The sequence below is a fragment of the Pagrus major genome, chromosome 16 (genome assembly GCF_040436345.1).
Source record: "Pagrus major chromosome 16, Pma_NU_1.0".
NCBI lineage: Eukaryota > Metazoa > Chordata > Actinopteri > Spariformes > Sparidae > Pagrus > Pagrus major.
In genome coordinates this window covers 5,555,885-5,579,433 of record NC_133230.1, presented here as the reverse complement: position 1 = coordinate 5,579,433, position 23,549 = coordinate 5,555,885, and the positions used below count along the sequence as shown (strand labels likewise).

At 40.6% G+C, this 23,549-nt stretch overlaps 1 protein-coding gene across 3 annotated transcripts in view; it reads right to left on the bottom strand.

Annotated features, from left to right (window-relative positions):
- The window catches only part of stxbp5b (syntaxin binding protein 5b (tomosyn)), a 30,618-nt gene extending 15,535 nt beyond the window's left edge, over positions 1 to 15,083 (bottom strand). For all 3 annotated transcript variants that reach the window (XM_073483250.1, XM_073483252.1, XM_073483251.1), the window contains exons 1-8: positions 14,607 to 15,083; positions 12,774 to 12,871; positions 8,722 to 8,803; positions 8,307 to 8,407; positions 6,244 to 6,378; positions 2,956 to 3,019; positions 1,375 to 1,458; positions 899 to 1,022 (exon numbers count right to left, since the gene is read on the bottom strand). In XM_073483250.1, coding sequence (XP_073339351.1) covers positions 899 to 1,022; positions 1,375 to 1,458; positions 2,956 to 3,019; positions 6,244 to 6,378; positions 8,307 to 8,407; positions 8,722 to 8,803; positions 12,774 to 12,871; positions 14,607 to 14,762 — 844 coding nt within the window. In that variant the 5' untranslated portion in view covers positions 14,763 to 15,083. The remainder of the gene's footprint in view (positions 1 to 898; positions 1,023 to 1,374; positions 1,459 to 2,955; positions 3,020 to 6,243; positions 6,379 to 8,306; positions 8,408 to 8,721; positions 8,804 to 12,773; positions 12,872 to 14,606) is intronic.
- Between the last annotated feature and the right edge of the window lie 8,466 nt (positions 15,084 to 23,549).

Genomic DNA, 23,549 nt, shown 5'->3' with positions numbered 1-23,549 from the left:
AATGGAGGTCAAATGGGAAAAAAACAGAGGTCAGCAAAGGAAAGTTCAAATGTCAGACGCCAAAACAACAAAAAAATACCACTCTTCTGGGATTCAATAATTGACAGCAAAAGACAGAAATTCAGTTTGTTACTGAGTTTGGTTTCTCAAATATATCCCAAGTGAACCATTTTCCTGAACATGTCAATAAAGGATCTCTGGCAGTGTTATCAGGCCTGTTCAGCTCACTTTTTCCCTCATGAGACCCTCTCCGCAAACAAATCAATAAAGGGTCTCTGAAAAAGAAAAAGCCCATATTCTCAGATGAGTTACTTCCGCTATCAGTTAGCATTGTGGTTGATGGTTTTCTTTTCTTTTTCTTTCTTGAGACGCACGCGATTAAGTATCACTGATCATGCTTTTGATTTCAATGCTCGAAACTGAAAGCTAATTTTGAAAAAAGCAAGTCTTATCATCTTTAACTTTGTCATCCTCCTCACGGTCGACAACCAGCTCTTGCACGAGAGGTGCTACATTCTGTCTAATAGTACACATCGATAGGGAAGTTGTTCTTTCAGCCATTTTCAGACAGTTGGGCCGTTTATTGATTCATACAGAAAGAGCAGACTCTATTACTTTGAACAGCCACGCTCTCATTGTAGTGTAGAGCATCAACTAGGATTTACAAACGCACCCTTAATTTGCACAAACGCTGCACATATGGTGGATGCTCCTGTACAGGCGTGGACGTGCCGCCACCACCCATCTGTTTTATACACGAGTCACACCTCTTAAGATCGGAGGGACTTTGAGCCACAATATGTGCTTTTAAAGACATACTTGGCTTCTCTCCAGCGTGCCTGCCTGTGCGTGTGTGTATATTAACAATGCTACAGTGTGTGTGTACAACAGTTCCTACCATGTGGTGTGATGATCTGTGCAGCCTTGGCTGGAGCTCTTACATTCCATGTGGTCAGAGTGCCATCGGAGTGGCTGCAAACAAACTGTTTACCCTCATGGTGCCAGGCGACTGAGTGGATCGCCTGAAACACAAACAGCAGCACGTCATTAGTGCGTGGTGGATAAAGCACATGCTAATTTTACAGCTGTTCAACGATAACTAAGAAGATTTGTAGCAGCTCTGTGCGCAACCTGTTTAAAAGGATAATGCTGGATTATTCTATTATGTTTTTCTTACTGTCAACAAATCCCACTGACAAGACCAGAACCAACAGCAGCTTCACTGTCTAGTAAACAACAACAAAAGTCATCTGAAATGGAAGCTCATGAGACAAAATCTAAAAGGGTCCCAATGAGCAGATGTTTCAGGTCAAAGGGTCAACAAACTAACGAATACTCTCACAAGAAGCGAGCAGAAAGGAAATAATGCCTTACCTCATCATAATTGTAGCGGTAGTCAGCTTTTTTGCACTTCAAGTCCCACAACACCACTACCCCACACTCAAATCCAATCAGAAGCTGCAATAACAAGAGGAACAAAGCAAAGCTCAGACCACTGCTGTGAAATCACATTTGACACATGTAACTCAGCCTGGAGTTAACACGACTTTATCATCACTGCCTGTCATGTTCACAGGGACTTTGACAACAAAACAACGTTTACTGAAACTAAACTAAAAACTAAAACATTTTAGTCGACTGAAATAATATTATAGTAACTTTATAATATTATAATTTTATAATTACAATAAACTTATAAAAACTAAACTAAAAATCAAATGAAAACTTAAAATACTTCTAATATGTAAATACCAACTAATTTAATGACTTGCTATGTTTTTACCAGAATACTTCGCAATTTTGTCCAATCATTGCAACATTTTGTGAATTTGACCAATAAATGTAGTGTTACCAATCAAAAGTTGAGTCAGACATGTACATTCTCAAACTCACTTCCTTGTTTCTGGTTGTGAATTTACAGACATCACGCAAATGTCTCACATTTCCAAACAAAAATGTCTGCCTAAGACTGCGCAAGGAAATTCCCTAATGTTCTTCACAAAAGCTGGGGTAAATGGTTGTGCACCACGTGCAATGTTGTGGTGAAGCAAAAACAAAAGTAATTAAGTCAGATGTTTCTACTGCACAGCAGACCTGGAGAATGACTGAAACTTGGAGAAAAAAGACAAAAAAAAAAAAAAAGAGAAGTCACTGAGGCTGTTGCATCCAGATAAGTTCAGGAGTCAAAACTCTTAAGAAAAATGTTTAAAAGACAAGTGTGAAAGCTTTATTCAATATGTCACGTGATGTGTAGTGAAATCTGAGATTGAGAGCATGTTTGTGGGTGATTATACCAAAAAATGTAAAATTAAAAAAATAAAATTGCAGTTATTTTCCACTTGCAAAAAATGATTAAATACATCACAATTTTTTAGAAAAGCTGCTGTGAAGTCAGGCATTTTAGGCCTGCAGAAGTTCAAGTAAATATAATAGAAAAAAGAAAAATAACTTCATGTTAGCAGGATTAACCTGTTGCATTCAATCAAAGAATGGTTTATGGGCATAAACATTTGTCAAAGAATAGTTTGCTACTAGGTCCATTCAGTGGTGAGCATGCATTCTGCATTCATATCCAGTGCTTTCTGGTCTAATGATGCTACTGTCAATACAAAAAAACAATCAGTGTCTCTGTCTCCTCTGCCATGACACTCTCTGTGTAACATTGTGGAACGTTTGTGTAAGCCTTTAGTCGGGGAAGAAACATTTTCTCTTTGATTTTCACACCACATTCTGATGTCTATCATTGATATTTCAATTAGCTGAAGATGTTCCACGATCATTCTCCATTGTAGTTGCACAAGCCGTATTGACATTGTGCCATGTGCACAGGAGCGGTTATCCACAGAGAAGAGGAAAGTACACTGACTGGTTCACAAAACTGTACAGTTTACATTAGAAAAGAAAAGTGTCTGTATCTTTGTTCCACAGCACATGTTGTGGTCAACTATCAGTTACCTTTCCTTCATCCATGGGGTTATCACTGATGTGCACGACAGGCCCTGGGTGTGTCTTGGTGGATCTGTGCAAGTGTAAGACAAACAAGAAGACAGAGTGTGTTAATGTAAGAATATTTGTGCTCTGCTTACTGACATGACGCAAACTTGATAAATAAAATGTATCCCAAGTGGTGTCTAAAACACACAGTCTAGCTTTTACAGGAAGAGAAAAAGACAGTGAAGCAATTAGGGAAGACATCCAAAAAAAAGAAAGCAAGAATATAAGATGAAAATGTGCATCAGTGCACCAGAGAGAGTCATGACATATGAGAGAGACAAATAGAAGAGGAAGAGGGAGAGAGAGCAGGGTCACATGAGGGTCTATGAGAGATTATAGTGTGTGGAGACAGCATCACCGTGGCAACAGAGCAAGGGGCATGGAGGAAGTGAAGGTCTGGCCTAAAGAAAGTGTTGCTGCCTCTGAATGTGGTCTGGCTCCAGTAGCTAATGATCTCATTGCTGCTGATGAGTCGATGCAGTCAGATATGTAGCAGCGAGTAAAAGGCAGGGACGGACTCCAGTCGGTAATCGCCACATGGTAAACCATCAACACAAACAACTGCTCTTATATATATACAATATATATATAGTCATAATACATTTACAGTATGTTTGACAGTCTTAAGAAGAATTGTTTGAATGTAGTTTAAAACTGAAAACATATAGATAGATAAACATTTCCCAAAAACAATAATGAGTTTAAGCTACGTTCAAGGCTTTCCACTACAACACTAAATATGATCATTAAGACCACAGGCTGTTTCTGTCCACTGCAGAAAAACCCAGACTGTGAATTCACAAGTTTGCAGAGACAACAAACTATGAAGCAGAAAGTGTGATGAAAAGATTTCTCTATCAGAGGCCGGACACTTAGTCCACCAAGAAATGAAGTGAATATTATGTTGGAAATTTCACACTACAGCCGAGAGCTCCTTTCTTTAATCATTTTCACAGTCAGACAGACAAAATCATTCCCCCCATCTCCTCTGTCTGTGTCGGAGACATTTATCTGAGCTGATGGCATACTTTGGTGCTCTGACACTTTCAACTCCCAGATCTGAAACGGCAATTTATCAGATTTCACCAGCAGCCTCGCACACATACATACCCACACACCTTTATACTCTACTGCCAATTTTAGCTGCCAGTCACCGTCTGAAATTATTATTTTTTTAGCTTGCTGGTGGGTGCCCTAGAAGAATTACCTAGAAAGTGTAACTCTGATGAGCTAAAGTTTTTCATTTTCCCTTCAAATATTTGTCACACTATTAGTTTCTGTGTTATTTCATGCACAGATTCAGGCATTATTATAACCAAAACATTTAAACGCACAATGTGTCATTTTCTCTCAATCACAACCAAACAAAGCACATACAGTAAGTAGCTTGGGATCATTGGAGTTGTTGTTTTCATCGCAAAACAATCACAACTGCAAATGAAAATCTATCTACGAACTCAGGAAGAGGTGTTCAAGGTGTTTTGATATTATTCAAGTTTCTTTTAGTCTCCTCCGCCGACTTCCTTCCTCCCTCTCGGACTCTCTCCCAGAAATTGTAGCGACCAGGAAAAACTCACTGTTACCTTGAGTGAACTTGTGGATTTGGTTTGGGTTTCAACATTTTTGGAAACATTTGGGAAAATGTAATTAAACAACTCAACAAAATCAGTTTTTAGACATTTTAAAGGGATAACATGTAACATTTCTGCATTTAAATGTCTGCATTTATGTGTACTTATATCATCTCCAAGTTTACACAAGGTAGTTTTGGTTTGGTTGCAACTGTCTAGGAGAGTCAGACAGAGAGTGAGGAAGGAAGACTGCAAACGAGACTACAACGTAACGTGAATAAACTTAATTAAGGTGCAGTATGAAAGAACTGTCCACTTAGTTAGTTCAGTTAGCCATGCAGCTAGTGGTCCTGTCATAGATACTGTATATACTCTGCCCTGCTAGGAGCTAGGAGCACTGGGGGAGAGGTGGTATCGCTAGCACAGAAGCTTTGGAGTGCCGGGTGGCTAACTTTTTCAGGCTCATTGATATTAAGTCATAATTGTTATTTCTTCACACTCTTTGAATTTTACTTAATTTTTGAATGTTTTAAACTAAAATTCTTACATATTGCACCTTCACGTCATCATCAAACATCACCTCATCCATGAACATTTGTGTGTCACATCAGATTTTCATCAGTGCGAGTGTTTATTTAGTCAATAATTGAAGTGTACATTAGCCGTAAGGAAGCTAGCAACAGCACGGACCGAGGGTGTGTGTGTGTCTGTGTGTTTGAATTCAGGTCAACCTCTGACATCATTCAGCACTCACCAGAGACTCCAGTTCTCTCACTTCTTTTTCCCCTCTCCCCTCTGCAATATTACGTTGATGAAGTAACGCACATTTCCCCTCCAGCTCCAGTCGGTAGTCAACATTACAGAACATAAACACCTGTCAATCGAGGTCACTTCCCCGGATTGCTGCTGAAGTCACACGATAAATCCACTTTTGAGCTCTCCTCCCGCTGGTAAATGTCTCTGGTTAGAGCAGAATCCAGCGTGGCTCTGGGTAGTTATTCCTCCAGATGGTCTGGCTCTGCAACTGGCCAGCAGTAAGCAGCTCGGCTCAGCTCTCCCTACATAACACTCATCCAACATATTTTGTTATGTTTTGACTGAGAGACTCCAGAGATTACATATTGTGAGTTTAATGCGGAAACGTTACATATTATATCGAGGACTTTTAGTCAGTGTGTTAGGTGACACTGATTTTACCCATCCAGATCTAATTTTACCTGCGTGTGGCGCCTGCCAAGATATATCTGAAACCTGCAGGAAAGGCAGCGCATCGCTCACCTATGCAGAGGATATGATGTACGATTCCTTGTGATCCTCACAGTGGGTGTTTACACGAGGGAGTGGGTGACACAGGATAAGTCACCGGGGTTATCAGGTGGGCACTTCCTATCACAGATGTTCCGTTAAATCAGGCAGCAAACACCTCCAGAAGTCTCAACAGCAAGTTCTGGCATGGCACAATCACCACCTCCATGCCGCCCTCACACACTGATCAGAGCTACAGTATTCTCAGCGCGCAGGACACACAGTATCTGCTAACACATTCCTTTGCATTTCCGAGTTTGCTGGTTGAGTGTCAACTCACACAAGTGCACAAAGAAGATATGCAAATGGAAAGAAAGTAAGAGAAGAAAAAAAACAAAAAAAAAACAGAGAGAGTTGTGAAATACAGACTCACAGTTCGATGGCTTTGTTCCACATGATGACGTAGCCTGAGAGAGTGAAGGACTCCACGTTGACGATGTGGATGTTTCCCCTTTCTGTGCCAATGTAAAGCCATTTGCTCTGGAAGGGCAGGTGGCAGTATGTGATTCTGCAAGAAGGGAGATCAGGATCCATCACAGCCCGGCTTTTCATTATCTCATGACTCAGTCCCATCAAAGAGTCACCCTTGTCCCTAATCAGGCTGCTCCAACTGGAAGGAGTAGCGAGTGACTAAGATTTAATTACAAAGGCCTTGCTCTGTGTCACACTAATGAAGCCAGACTATATATAGATCTGTGGGGAGGAATAACGGAGTAAACACTGCTGTCTTTTCTCAACTGCTAGGAAGAACATATTTACGATGTCAAATGGACAGGGCTGACTGTCCACACGTCATACGAGACGTCTCCAGTGATAGTTTCTGTGATTTTGATTGAACATGGTCATTTTGAATAAAGCTGGATAACAAACGTATTCTTGCCTTGTACAAAAAAACATTATCCAAATAAAGTTGTTTCAAATGATTTTGTTGGGCAAACTTAAAACGTAACATCTGACAATCATCATCTGAAAAACTTGTTATGATCAATGCCAGGAACAACATGAGCATTCAACTGAAGTCATATATTTCCGTCCGTTAAACTCTGTTTCGGTCTCTCCTATTTTTATGAATAAAAATACCTGGGGGAACTATTTACCAACTATTGTATGTTGTTTGACACCGGACAGCTGGCATGTAGTAGGTTTACATTGTTATTTTCATAATTTATATTTTTAATTTATATTTCAATGTGTTATTATTTTCTTTTTGTTAAGCACTTATTGCATAAATACAATAACAATGTTATTTGCTGACAACAGCTGCTGGCTGTTCCTGAGAATGGGAGCGGTGAGAGGAGAATTTGCAGGGCAGAAAACAAAAACAATGAGCTAAAAGCTAAAACTTGATCCATCAAGTGGTCAGTAATTAGATTTTAGGCCTCATTCAGAAAAAATCGGGCGTTGCAGCAAAGCAGTAGTTCTTCAACTTAGGGAGAAGCGCAAACCTACATCACACTGTGGTGTCTTATCACTTAGGCTGGAAATCAGACTGGCTGGCCGACACTATTGTTGCTCAAGTGATTTACACTTAATTTATTGACCTCATTCCAACTCATCTGGCTCAAATTATGAGTGCAACTTCCGGTGCGTCCCGCCACCGAACCGGAACCTGCATTTCCCATGATAACAGGGCGCTAATCCTGTCTCTTAGAGCGATTGGTACGGCACGTCATTCATTCATGAAGATCTAGGTCAGCAACTTTATTTAGTAAATAAATAGCCTACTTGAAAATGCTGCAAGGGTCATTTATTATGATACTTTGATACCTACGCTAGGCCTGTATCACCCATAATCATTTCCCCAGTAACTTGTGGATGGCATGACACTATGAATACAGTCTACTAATATACTGTTATAATTACAATGGAGGTTTTTCATGTTTAATTTTGTTGGTTGATATGACAGGTTCAGTGTCAGGGTAAAACAGATAATGTCATATAGGCCCATGGATAAACATTTAGAGGTTCGCCATGTTGCTCCAATTTTCTATTTTGCTTGGTGCCTTCAACAACATCACTGCGAGGAGACTGCATCAGCAAGGAAGGAGAAATATTATGCTACTTGTTGCGGTTGAAGAAAGCATCTCTGAAAGAGTTGTTGTTCCCAAGTCGGGAGCTGAAAACAGGACGCTATCCAGGCAGAGTTCACGACCCAAATGATGATAATCTCCCAGTTTTTCTCTCGAGATTTTGGTCTGAATGAGGCCTTGACAAAAAAATATTGGTGGTGGTTGTTGGATAGATGGGTAGAAAAACTTACACGGCCACAAATAAAAAAAATACCAAAAATGGAATATCATCAGCTAGAGAGCTACTTTGACCTTCTAACTTCTCTTTGCCTTTGCCAGAGGAAAATCACTAAGGGAACAACTAATGAGTTACTTTTCCTGACCTTTTCCTGAACAGAGCGGCAGAAAGAAGAACGCGTTACTTTACCTCTCCCTGCTGAACTTGAGAGAATGCAGGATAGCGGGGATTTTTTGCCTCAGGTTCCACAGGTGGATGCTGTCATCAGCTAAGGCACTCACCAGCGCCCCCTGAGGGGAGGGTCAGAAACGATGGGGTTATTACAATCCACAAAACACCTTGTGGCGTGGTACTGCCTGTTTTATATGGTTGTTTCATCAGCACATAACTATGAGGGCATTATAGAAGCATGTGGGTCACAACACCAGCATAACTGTTAAATCAATTGATGAATAAAGCTGATTCATGGCCTGAATAAGTACCAGTGTGTATCGTATCTGCTACAGGAACATGGATAGACGGATACAGGGGACAGTGGTCAAACTCAGAGTTAAGGGAGAAGGAGAAGAGAAAACCAAACAAGGAGCATGTTAAGACAACAAACCTCGTTGATCAGGAACTGGAGCTGGATGACAGCAGCACCGCTCTCATGCTGACAGTAGCACTCCACGCCCGCACGGCCAAAGCTAACAGTCAGTTTGGTCAAAGAAAACTGGACAAATACATGATGTAGATACACAGCAACCTTGTGTCTGTGTCTTGATTGCTTTGGTAAATTATTTCCAAAGCTGACATTTTCAGTTTGCATTCGTTAACAGGCACTGGCAAGAACATGAAGCACATCAAACTAGTTTTAGTTATAAATAAAATGAGTGAGCACTCCCTGCCTTCTTTATTCACATGCATCAGCCAGTATGAGGGCAAAACATTCAGCTTTCTCTCAGCTCTCTCTATTGGACTATTAAGATCAGGTTAGAAACCCCCCCCGCCTGCTTTAACTGTCCATTCAAAAACAGCCGAACCACCCATTCAGCCAGTACATGCCTCGGTTTGAACTGTGTGTGAACTAAAAGAGGAGCCAAAATGAATGCATGTGTGGCAGGGAGACCTGGCCGTGGTGGAGCACTGCCACGTAGGCACCAGGGCTGTTATGTATCCAACAAAAAACCTCAAAATATTTCCACAGACAGCACAGAAATGAGAAGCAGGAGGAGGAAAAGCTTGTCCGCTTCTACCAGCCTTTAATCACTTTTACAGACGGATAGCATGTGCACTGACTCATGCACGCCAGCACAAAGAGAAGGAGGAGGAAGCAGCACGAGATCTAATCAGAGAGAGAATCTCTATGCAGACACAAAGGTGCTTCTTCTTGATGCCATTATGCTGAAGAAAAGCTCCAAAGACAGACAGCTATGTTCACTATCTTGAATCCACTTTGAGCTGACACAGCATTACAAGTCCGAACAGGATTAACTAAGCTGTGGTCAAACAATCCCTCAGTGCCTAAAACAAACTAAGGTGGGGTTGCAGGAGACCATTTCAGGACAGGCGCAACAGTGGGCATCACTTCTGCACAAGGATGGAGGCGAACGCAGACTTTCAGACTGGGAGCCGGCGCCAGTCGAAGCCCGCTGGCAACTGAACTCACATTCACCCGCGACCTTTCTGTCCAGTTTTAGCTCCCGGCCCTGCAAGTTCTGTACAACATTTGTCAGAAATATTAATGGATATCATGTCTCCACAGCTGCACAATGGAGGAGGAAGAGTCATTAAGTGTGTTTCATGGCCCCTGGTCGTGCATAAATAAGAACAGAGCGTTGGTCTAAAGAGCAAGAATGTTAATATGCAACGCTGTTGTGTATTCATGTCGCTAACATCAAGCAGGATCACCTCTAAAGCCTCGTAACTCTTAGCTCAAGCTACTGTCACTGCCTTTGTTAACTAATCAGTGTACAAACAGGTGTCTGGAGTACGAGTCTGATGTAATGTAGGTTAATGGTGCTGCTGAGCCAAGCCACTTTCTAGGCCAGCAGGAAATTGACGAAAAAATGAAACTCAAAACCAGATTTTTATCACCGACGTGAACTCTGAAGTGGAGCATTCTGTAGGTACTTCCTTCAACGCTGCATGATCAAAAGCCACAGGTAACAAACTACGGTAAAGTTTAAAGTCTATCAACGGAAACCGTTTTAGATTACAACACCTTTATCTCATTAGTAGAACATATGCATCAAGGACTGTGTCAGCACAGGAAGTCGAGTCACGCTAGTGAACTCTGCACTACAGCAGAAGGATATATCGATACGATAATGTTTTTGTGACACGAGACTATAGATCATCTTAAATTTTGGATATTGTCGCATCATGATAATGACAGAAGTGTTGTCTTTTACTTGTTTTAAAGGCTGCATTACTATAAAGTGATGTTATTCTCTGAGCTTAGAATTTTCTAAATATTGAAATATATATTGTGAAGTCCCACCCGTACTTTTTGGGGCCGCTGGCGGTATCAATATTGTGGGGGAAATTTGCAATGACCCCTTAACCTTAACCTTCGCCCAGGGCCAACAGTGCTCTTTAATTCAATCAAGCCTAATCAAATATTAAACTCAAAAGCCCTGTATTACTATTTTAAACCACCAATAACTGCTTAACTATCATTTAAACTCACCAGATCTGTAACAACCAGTAGGGCAACAAACAATGTTGTGGATGAATAATATTAGGATCCTCACATTATTCCTTGTGAAATTAACAAACGTGTCAAACACGATCTATCTTGCAAAAGAAAGTGAGAAAACATTCCTGGATCCGTCCCCTTATCCGGATCACACCAAATGTTAATATTCTATTCTGGGCTGAGACCCGACCTCCATCAAAGTTTCATCCAAATCTGCTCAGTAGTTTTTGTGTGATCCTGCTGACAAACCAACCAACAAACATAACCTGCTTGGTGGAGGTAATGAAGACATCTGTAAGCTCCAGCCTCACTTTCCATGTGTCAGATGCAATATATATTATCCATTTCTATTACTGTTCTTCGTACTGGAGAAAAGATGTTTTCAACTTGATGTCATATAAACAGATATGCAACATGTTGCTCTCTGAAGCTTTGTGAGGATCTCCTGATCTCCTGAGAGTTTAACACCTCATGCACTTGAACATCAACACTTCCGCATTTGGTAAACCACTGCGGTTTACCACAGTATTTCAACATCAGCGGGTTTTCTTGTTTAGTCAACTGATACGCATCTCAACAGGAAGTTATCCTATCAAGCTAGCTGACGAATGAAAAAACTGAAAAGGCTCTCTGCAGAGTTTCTTAAACTTAAAGCATTGTCGACGGCTAAAGAAGAGGAAGCTGCAGGCTTGTCTGCTGACCATCTGAACAGTTTACTGCAGTGTAAGCTCATCGCAACAAACTTATGACTTTCAGCATGACTAGTAGGCTGCAAGAGGATATGCAAACTACAATGTTGTGTAATATTTAATCCATTTTGCACAACTTTCCCTCTAAAAAGGTTCAAAACATTTCTGCCTGCCACTGCTGGCCTCCATTCCTGTGTGGTATTAGCCAGAGCAGGCGACGGTCTACAGTAACACACTGATTAAAACACTGTAGTAGAGACAGATCTTGTAAAAGCAGACATTTATTGCTTGTAGACACCTCATTGAGCTTATGTCTACTGAGCTGTGGCAGCGTTTCCAAACTCCGGGGGCAATGAGGTGGATCAATACAGCCTGTCTTTTGATAAATGGACCTATTGCCTGAATGAGAGTAATCCCATCAGCTCCACCTCGCACATTAGGACAATATGGAAGCGGTGTGTGTTCTCCGGGAGTCGCACGTGCAAACACAATGCTCTCTTAATCTGGAGAGTGGATAAAGACGAGGACAGAGCCACTTGTAATGAAAATCTAAATAAAGCAGATGGGCCTCCCGTGCAGGATATCAGCACAAAGGGAAACCCTGTGTTTACACATTAATAGTCCAGCCCTGAAGACATGTTGTAAACAGCATAACCTGGACACAACCACACTATCACATGCAGGGTTTAATTGGTGTGACTCATGAGAAGTTGCTTGGTTAGCTGTAAAAACTAAATTTTATCTGTGAACACAAACAAATACAAAACTGACTCCCAACAGCCCGAGGGGCCACACGGCACTGGAGCAGCTTGATTGTGTATGTGTGTGTGTGTGTGTGTGAGTCCAGTGATGTTTACAGCACATGTGAAGTGGCATCCTGGCACAGGCTGGGCAAGCACAGTTGATGAGGTTGGCTCCTCGGCATATGGCGGAGGAGCTGTTCATGCTACTGCAGAGATACCACTAATGAGCCTGGTGCTCCAGGAGAAGGAGGCTGCTGGCTGCACACAAACACATCCCAGCTAGCGTCTACCTCTGAGCTGGTTGGATGACAGGAGGCGAAGACGGGTCACTTACTGGATCAATCCCCCAGAGTTAGTGCAAGGCTGGAGGGCGACGTTTGCAGAAAGGATGTCAAGAAGTTCGACATGAGCCTCATGTGTGTTGGGTTATGTTTGTGTGGGTGTGTGTGTGTGGAGTAAGAATCAGTGGAATCATCCAAGCTTTACTTTCCTTGTGTGGCTCCCTTCATTTTCATTTTTCCCGTGGAGAAAATAAAAAGGATACAGCCTCATAGCTCCAGCCTGAGTCCCGATGGCCAAGATTTTCTGCACGGGGTCAAAAGCCATTGAGGATGGTTGATATGGGAAGCCATGACGCACAGTCTGCAGGAAAGAGCAGAATTTATATTAGACCTCCAGTCAGCTAATCAATCATGTGCTCCAGTCAAGCTGGCATCAGTGGAGAAAAAAACATTACCATAATCTCCCAGAAATGTAATCCATCAATGTGGAAAATTAGTCTTATTATCAAAATAAATGAGATAAAGCATAAACATTAGCTCAAAAGGGGACTGGAATATTTTTCTTATATGAATCTGACATGTGTGCCAGGCTCAATCCTGTAAAACATCAGTAATAAATTCATTTTCTCCGTCCTGACGCTCACATTTTCAGCCTCGGAGCGCACTTCACTGCCAGGATCTTGCAGTCCCCCTGAGCCACCAAAATGTTATCATCATCAGGCATCTATAACTCAATTGTTTCAAGGTTGGAAACCTTGCCCAGCCATCTATGAGCGCTGTGCAGCTCACAGTAGCATTATGTAACAGGTAATGCCATGGCCCCTGTAACCTGGGGAGCTGACCTGTTCGCTCCCAGCTGGGGCCGAGGCTGGTGGGCCGGCACTCAGAGATGTTCGACACATTTCACACAAGCCAAACCTCTCCAGCCAGAGCTAACGAGCTGGATTATTAAACCACGCTTGATTAAAAATTAGTACGGGGAAATCATTTGTGCCGACCAAATGAGGCTGGGACTTAAAGGACAGGGTCACATATTTTCTTTTTCAATATGTCTATTATTTTCTTGATTATCAGTGAGTTGTTTGGTTTATAAACTGTCAGAAAATGGTGGAAAAGGTTGTTAAGTGTTTCCCAAAGCCCAAAGATGACGTCCTCAGGTGTCCTGCCTTGCCAACAAGCCAAAGACACTCAGTTTATATCTTTATAGCGAGGTACATAAACCAAAAACATTCACATTTAAGAGCTGGAATCAAAGATGATTTTGGACTTTAACGGTTCCTCAAACGAATGAATCAATTATCCAAAAATGCTTGTATGTGCACAAAAAGACTGGGTCGCTTTGGTAAGCCAGAATAAAAGAATTTGGGTTTTTCTTAAAACCGATTATCAAAATAGTTGCAGATTAATTTAATAGTTGACAACTAATCGATTAATCGTTGAAGCTCGACAAAGATTCAGCTGAACTTAGCTGAGCTGGACAGTAGGTACCAAAGTTACGGTCTTTTTAGTACCAAATTCTCTCACAAAAACTCACATTTCGATATATTAATTTGATTTGTCAAACTCAGACTTAACTTAAACTGAATTAAAGGCATTTCTACACAGATGGAGGACTTTAGATTTTGCCCCCGTCTCTAAATATCACATCAGCAGAGACAGCAGCAGCTGTCACAGCAGTCTGTATGTAGATTAAGGCGTGTGATAGCTACAGTAAGACAGATCTGACAACACAGTTTAAATCAAAATGCTCCTTCTTGGGCGCTGATTAGTACAGATAGCCAAATAAAAACAGCGTCTTGAGGCGAAGATTCAGTGCAATGCAAACATCCCTGGTGCTGTGACAGCCCGGATACAACCATGGGACACAGCCAAGCAGGCAGTGAATAATTAAAAAATCATCCCCCCCTACATTTAAAACTTGCACTTTAATACCTGGACTACATTTCTGAGGGTCATTTCATTTCCAGCCGACTGAGCTGCTGCTGACGGATGAAAACAACGCCAGGCGTTTGGTCACGCCGCTGTCATCTGACTGTCAGTGTGCAGAAAACAACCCTGTTAATGTTGAGCTGCTGTTTAACACCAAAAAAACCCACCTTGCAAAGCTGGAAATGCTCCGACTGGAGAGTCTCCTGGATAACATCGTTTTCCCTGGGAGCACCCGGCTGAGCAGTTGCGGAGGAGGAGGAGGAGGAGGAGGAAGAAGCCGCTGTCAAGCCGTCCAGCACCTTCCTAATGTTAAACTTCTTCATTTTCCTCCGGTACAGACGCGACGGATTGAAAAACAGATCAAGCGAGCTACCATAAATTGGATAGAGGGGAGGGGAGGGGGGGGGTAGCTGCTAGCTAGTTAGCCGAAATAACGCACAGTTAATATCTTTCTGTATACATCTCACATGTTACGGAGGGTGTTGCCAGCGCACTCTCCAAAAGCACCCGAGTCACGAACATTGATTTAGCGAGTCCTTGCCGATGTGAGTGTTAATCCGCCATTTGTGTGTCCAGCTTTGGCGTTATTCGATCGGGATCAATCGTTTCCGTGAGCTGTTTCCCCGGCCAGGGCTCAGCGGGTAGCAAACTGGCTACGGAAACGCAGTGAACTGCAGCGGGGATTGCGCCTGCGCACTGCGGTCCCCCGGATGCTGGGCCGGTGTTACGGCGCATTGTGCGACCCGGCTCATTCTGTGACCTCGACGGGGATTTTAGCTAGCAAATGTAGCTTTTTGCAAATAATTCTTCACAGGACACGTATTTTTATAACTATTACTTGTAGCTGAAGGTACATTTACTCGAGTACTGTGCTGAGGTGATCAGTAACTTCTTTTAAACCCACTTTTATAGTATTGTTTTTATGTGAAAGCACCTTTTTTAACTGAATTTTCATGTTTATGTTAATTTTATTGCACATTAGCAGGCCAGAGTCTATTATGTAAATGTGACAGACAGGCTAATTTTTAGCTGTAGTCCCTGGCAGGTTGATGGCATTAATAATATTTATATCATGTAGCATATAGGCACTGATAAAAGCACAAACAAAGCACATCAGCACATTAAAATTAGCACTTAAGCATTTGAACACAGACAAAACATCTTTCCATCTTTCCTTCCTTTTACTGGGCACAATATTTTTATCTGATCTTAATTCCTGTGATGTGACATCGTCTTCCTATCGTCCTTTAATGATTTTATTCTTTATTTATTTCTATTTTTGCATCCCTTGTTTTTCTTCTCTCTCTTCTGATCTGTGATTTTGCCTGTTTTATCACTTTTATTCTTTTTACTTGTAATGACTCATATTGACTTTGTGTTTTCGCATTTTCTGTTCTGCCTCCTTGTTTAACTCACCTCAGACGAGGCTTCCTTGTGTTTGGCTCGTCTGTTTATTCTGTAATACTGTCCTCCTGAGTTTCCTGCTTTTGCTTGTTTGCCAAAGCACTTTGTAAACTCTGTTTTTATAGGTGCGATATAAATAAAGTTTATTATTTACTATAATAATTAAGTATAATTTTGAGGTACTTGTAGCCTATTTTACTTGAGTATTTCCATTTTTTGCTGCTTTATACTTCTAACCGCAACAATTCAAGGCAAATATTGTATTTTTTGTGTTGCACTTTCACTACATTTACTTGACAACTTTACTTAATTTTTAGATTTGGTTTAAAAATACAAAATATATCCTCTTTCACTGGTTCTCAACCTGTCAGTCGGGACCTCCCAAGAGGTCACAGGTTAATTTCCAGGAGTTGCCAGATAGTTGTGGAGAAAAAAAATACAATTAGATATAAAATAAATCTAACATTGATGGGGAATAATTTTCGCTTTACATCTTTACCTGTATCCGTGATATAATTTGCCTTAAAATATACTTTATTGAGTGTCTGGTGAGAGCATTTAAGGATGTGGGGGTCAAGACTTGATGTTGCGAGCCACTGGCCTGATCAACTAAGAAAATCATAATGCAATATTATAGATTAGGGTAAAACTTTATTGATCCCAGAAGAGAGATTCAGCTACCCGGCAGATAAACTACATAAAGTAGTTAAATCACATTTACAAGCCTCAGCTCAACTAACAAAATCTGTTTAAAACATTTTAATAAGGGTAAATGAACAGAGGAATCTGAGGTTTTGTGGCCCCCTGCTGGCTGAGGAGCAACTGTGATGCTTTGTGGCTGGGAAAGAAAAGAATAGCTGCCTTCGTGACAGCTATAAAAGTCTTAAAGTTTAAAACAAAATCAAAAAATAATGCAGGAGAAGTGAGAAAAACATTTGATCAATCCAGAGAACCGTCACAATTGTGCATCATCCTCTTCACTACAGATCTTTGCCACACTCAGAAATTTGATAGGAGGGTAAACCTTTTGTAAACAGTTCAGTTCCCAGATCAGGATTCAAACTATTGTGTGTGCATTGAAAATAGGCTGTGTTTCCTGCTTCCTCATGTTTCCCAAGAAGGAAAAACAAGGCTATGTTACCTCCACAAAGAATTAGAAAACTAGAAAATCTGGTTCGATTAAAACCAGAAAACCTGGTTCAATGGTCACCTCACTGATGTGTCATTTAGGAGGGTCAGTTTTTTATTGGCTGGCGCGTCTTTGGTGATTTTTTCTATCAGGAATTAAGTAGCACTCCTTAAATAATACATCTGAAATATTCTTATAGAAGAGATGTAAGATAGTAGGCTACAGTTAATCCCAATGTTGTTTTATAATGAAGTGAACCACATGTCGCTGAGATTATTATACATTATTTATTCTGTGAGTCACATAGATTTAAGATTTTAAGAAAAACATGGACATTTATTTCTTTGAAAAATAATTTTACCTTCTTTAGTGTTGCCAGATAGTTGTGGAGAAAAAAATACAATTAGATATAAAATAAATATAACGATGGGGAAATAATTTTCACTTTACATCTTTACCTATACCCGTGATATAATTTGCCGTTAGATATACTTTATTGAGTGTATGGTGAGAGCACTTAAGGATGCAGGGTTCAAGGCTTTGAGAGCCACTGGCCTAATCAACTAATAAATTATGATGCAATATTATAGATTAAGGTAAAGCTTAATTGATCCCAGAAGGGAGATTCAGCTACCCGGCAGATAAACTATATAAAGTAGTTAAACCACATTTACCAGCCTCAGCATTAGAGTGGTGAACACATTCATCCATAATTAGGCCTAGTTAAATATATAATCTAATAATATACATTATTTCATTCTGCATAATGAGTACTTATTTTACACCCTCAATGGAGCCATTCTGCATAATGCCTCCTACCATCCTTTTTGTAAGGTTGAATGCTTGTCACTGAGTATTTTGACATAACTACACTGCTAACAAACAAAGTTGATGATTGAGGATGTGTCACCATGCACGTACAGAAAGACAATATATTGTAACTGATTTCCAAACAAAATGTCACTAACAGATTTGCACCAGAAGGCTTTCCTTCCTTTAACTATCTTTGCACATGCACGTTTTGTTCACTAGATGGCATCGCCTACTAATATTATAGCTTCATGCAATCTAACTCCACTTTGTAGTGGTGGAGGGCTTTTCTTATAGCCACAATTCAGCGCCATGGACAGCAACATATGGATTCCTACCTCTGATTGGTTGCCTTGATGGTACAGGATATGATCTGTTTTTTAATGATTAGGTTGATTCACATTCTGGCATTTTGGCACACACTCAGAATTTGCCTTCTTCCTGTACCGGCCTCTTATTTACGTCAGCATTCCACGGACAGTGAATGCTTAATTAACGCAGGCCATCATAAAATGGGTCACTGGAGGCGCAGTAAGAGACACGCACACTGCTTCACTCTTCATCAACCTATTCACAAGTTTGACTAAATTGAAATTTTCATGCAATCATGAATATATGAACGAAGCCACCAGTGATAATGCACACTGGAGGGCAGATAAAATAGGGCAATATCAATAATGCACATGTAATGGGGATCTGTTGCAGAGAGTGCTCCTCCCACTTCGAATGTCGTTTTTAAAAAAACAACAAGTCAGGAGGCTGAGCTTTTGTGTCCGATGTGTGGAAGTAATGGGGCCAGCATCCCTGTCTGACTCCTGAGTTTAGGTCTCTGTATAGTATCTGTGTAGTATCTGGGACATACATCCATAATTAGCAGTTGTGTTTTACTTCTCCCCTCAGTTTCCAGAATTGCCACTTGAGGTAAACTACCTTTCCTGGCTGTTATGTGGTAACTCACTTGATCAGCAAAGTGTATAAATGCTGGTATGATAAAACAGTGTGATGTTTTACACATAGACTATTTCAAGTTTAAAAGAAACACATGATATGTTGCATGACAAAGCAACTGTGTATAGGTACTCGGCAGCAGGATGTGGGACAGTTCCCTAGATGCACAGCAAGGACAGCGAAAAGTAAAACTACAGGACAGCAAAGGACAGATTGGTGTGCAAAAATAACCTGAGTAAAAGCCAACACGTCAGTGAACGTTTAGGACAAGGTTTCACCAGCACCAAATATTTACATGTGCTGAATCAAATCAATGACTGATATGATGATCTAAAAATATGGATTGTTAATAAATCTTATTTGAGAAAGGGAAAGTAAAAAGAAGGGAAGGGAAAGAAGAGTATTTTCACCTGGACTCACGTCATGTCCACAAAGCCTATTTCTGTAATCAGTGTAATCTGATATCAGCTCTTTATGCCACAGAAACCCAGAGGAGGAGGAAGAGGAGGAGCTGAAGAGGAAGAAGAACAAGAAGGGAAATAAGGGAAAAGTAAAGGAAGGGAAAGAAGAATAATGGAAAGAAGAGTAATGGAAGGAAGTGTAAGGGAAAGAAGAGGAAGGGAAGGGGAAAAAGAGGAAGGTGGTGCAGTAGTAAGTATGACAATAAGCTTGTAAATAAAAACCACTCTTTTTGAACGATCTGTCTGTCTCTCCAATCTCATCTCCATCTCTATCTGTCTGTCTGTCTGTCTGTGATCCCTCACATCCCGCTGCCCTCCCTAGATGTTTGCTCCTCTCTCTGTTGGATGGTTGCCCTTGTTTCTCTCTTTGATGCTCTCTCTCTTCCTCACTTATTATTAAATCACGCTAAATGGGACAACTATGCCACCTGCTGCTGTAAATTTGTACCTGTAATCTATAAACCTCCATTCGTTTGCAATGGTTTCCTCCAGGTGCACCAATTTCTGCAGGCGGATTTCTGCAGGTGAGGTGAACTACAGTAGAGACTCCATATTTCCCAAAGCTGTTATTGTTAGTGTAAATGGTTGTATGTCATCCTCTTTGCCTGCAAACTTAAGCTACTGGATGGAGATCTGTGTTTGTCAGTATGCACGTCCTAATGATGCACATGATCCACTGTGGATACTGGAGTTTATAGTGCACTGATTTGGCAAAGCACAGTGATTTTGCAGTGTCCCCATTGAAGACTACATACATTACAAAGAAATGTATAGATGTTTTGAAATAAGCAATCACTCAGAAAGAATGTGTGAGATAAAGATGTTAGTCCCTATTTTATCCCCCTGGTATCCACCATCTGTCCCATCAACATGTCTCTTCTTCTACATCTCTTCTTCTTGGACTGGAGACGTTTTACTGCCTATAATTCCTTGGTGAGGGCTCCTCTCGTGCACTGAGATGTGACTGTGCTGGGGGGAACAATTCATTTGCTCGTGAGGGCATCAGGGGGAGATGTCAGACATGAGGGATCGCTCCTTGCCATGGCAGCTTGACAACAACTCCTACAGTTATACACAACTGTGATATTCTGTAATAAACATACAATTATGTGTGCTTTTATTTGTGAGCATGTTCTTTGTGTCTTCAGTTGGCTGTAGAGGTATTGAGTTCATTTTTTCCCTGTCCTAATTTGGACACTGAATCTTGTTCCACTGAGCATTAACTTCACAGTTGCATGAAAAGCTGTGACATAATTATCTATTACACTTGAATCTGTTGCGGCTTCATGAGTGCTTTGGTCGTTTTGCCGTGGGATTTGAATTATTAACAGTTGTGATCTCATTGCACTAAAAGTCGTCATAGCCAGCTGTGGTCAGTAGGGGGGAGTGTTGCGATATAGATGTTCATTCATGAAGTCATGTCACCTCAATGAAATTCCTTCAATACATCATTGACAGTATGCGCTTTGATCTGTTTGTTAACAGGCTAATTAGGCTCATTGTCTGTTGCTATGTGGAAAAATACTTTTTTCCTGTTCTTTTGACTATATAATGTTTCTTTTTCAATTATGAAAACTAATAAAGAAAAAAATAAAGTGCATTGTTGATACACATTTAAATTCCAAGCCTTACAGGTCAGACAGAGGGGATATAAAAGTCCCCATGACACTTTTTTATCAAATCTGGCCCTTAGTAGTTGAACAGGCCTGATATAGAATGAACCAGGGGTTTGTAAGAGGTCTCTATGGGTTTGAGGTCATGGATCACGTTCCCAGGCCTTTCATAATTTAGACTCTTTCTTGAAATACTTTTTACTAAAGTCAACATTACATTTGGTTGAAAAGTTGTTTTTTCTCCTATCATAAAATATAACACAAACCTTAGCAGAGGTCTCAAACCAGCCCATGAAGCTGGTGTCTTTACAGAAGCTGTCCAGAGAGGACACCAAGCCTCTGTCCCTTCCTGTCATGTCACATTTGTTGGCCAGCAGGACAGCAGGGACTGGACAGCCGCTATCCAGATCCTGCTTCCACTGTGAGGCAGCCTCCGAGGTGGAGCTGTTTGTAATGTCAAAGACCACTACTGCTCCCATCGCTGCTTTGTAGTACACTCTGGGCATCTTCTTATACCTCTCCCGGCCTTGAAGAGAAGATAAATCTGTGTAGTTAAAGCTTCAACACAGCTGAATTCATTTTTGACAGATAGTCTGCTATTACTTGACAAAAGGCTTCCAGTTTATGGACACACAGTCAGTAATGCTGCTGTTTCTTTATTGTGTTTGACTTGAATTACTATATCAAATCAAATTTTACATGCTGTTATTATAGAAATTGCACATTTCTATGACATTATATTTTTTTAAAATGGTAAAGCAGATACCAGATGTCTCTGCCCTATTACTGTGTTTTGGCTTTGAAGACAATTGCAACAGATATTTCCTCATTTTTACACTCACCTGCAATATCCCAAAGCTGCAGTCTCACCACTGTCTTGGCGTCCCATTCAATTGTTTTTAGAGCAACCAATGCTGCTTCCTCTCATGCCTAGATCAACGATGACCACATTTTAAACTGATTCTCTGTCTTCTCCCTAAACCATTGCAAAACTGGATCTGCCTCTCGTCCGGTTTTACAAATATCAGCTCATAAACAAACAAGTTTTTCACAGTTTTGAAGTAATCTGCATTTAGACGTCTCAACCCTACATGTTCCCTTTACGGCTCTTGCTGTAAAATGACAATAAACAAACCTTTACCCCTTTTTTTTGTTTGAACCTTTTTACTTTGAATGTCTTCCTTTACACAAAGCCACAAATCTTTGACCTTCAGACTTGATTTGAAACAATTGATTGAGGCCATGAAACACAGGAGACAACAGCATAGAAAATACTAAATTTACTCCAATCAAACAAGTGTCCTTTTCAATGCTCTACAGTAAGTATTTGTTTAAAATGGCAGACTTTATTTATACTGTGTATCAGACTGCAGGTAGCTTATTCAGAATATTACGTAAAACGGTAACAGTAGCACGTCTTCATCACATTATATGGTTTGGATAGGCTCTTAAACTCTAAAAGAAATTGACTGGTGTACACAACCAATCACACATTAGAAGCATACACAGCTAATAAGTTCCGTCTAATATTGTAATGCATATAGATATCATCTGAATACCAAAATATGTTACATAATCCATACATTTCACAAAACATATGTATGTTTATTTATCTTATACATAAATCCATGAAAGTAGATGTCTAATTATAAAAGTACACACTTCGAACTAGTTGAACTTGCATTTCAGGATCATAGAAATAAGATTGATGTACAAATTAAAAAAAAAAACTTAATGAAAATATGGCACTTGTCTTCTGCTACATTCGTGACACAGTCAGTGCATTTGCCTGGCAGTACTGCATCAATCAAAATTTCACAGATAATTGCTCCAATGAGAACTCATGTTGACACGTCACCTTTTTAATTTCATTAAAAGAACATTTCATTCTGCTCTCCTAGCTCAGAGCAGAAGTTCATTTTGGAAAATATACTAATTCGCTTCCCTACCAAAAGGTCGATAAGAAGATTGGCGTCACCCGTTGAGACTAAATATGACACGACCGCCGGTGGGTGGTTAGCATAGCTTAGCATAAAGGCTGGAAACAGGGGGTGGGAAACAGATAGCCTGGCTCTGTTTAAAGGACACAAACTCCCGCCAACCCACCAGCACCTCTAAACCTAACTAATTAAGACATTATATAACAGTTTAATCAGTAAAATGTAAAAATGTCAATTTATACATGAATTGTCACCTTTGGACAGAGTCAGGCCAGCTGTGCTTCATTTCCTGTTTCAAATGTTTATGCTAAACTAATGATAGTTTTTTATACGTCTTTTCTGGACGTTGTATAGATGTTTATATGTCGTTTGTCGACTAATTCTGGCTGTCCGTGGACGTCCAGATCATAGCCGGTATGAATGTCTCTTCTCAACTAATTCTGGATGTCAGCGGATGTCTAGATTATGGCCTGACTGGACGTCTTTTCTCAACGTCATTTATTGACTAATTCTGGCTGTCAATGGACGTCCAGATCATGGCCTGGCCCGACGGACCTGATATCAACCTGTTTTGGACGTCCACAGACGTTGCCTGCTCAGTGGGAAGCTAATGGCTGCTAGTTGTAGCATTATATTTAGTGGGCAGATGTGAGAGTGGCGTCCATCTTCTCATCAAACTCTCGTCAAGAAAGCAAATAGGTTTATTTTCAGAAATGTCAAACAACATGTGCACATAAAACAGATTTTCTCCAAAAATCTTGGTGACAAATTGTTTTTGCAATACATACAAACTATATTCACCATC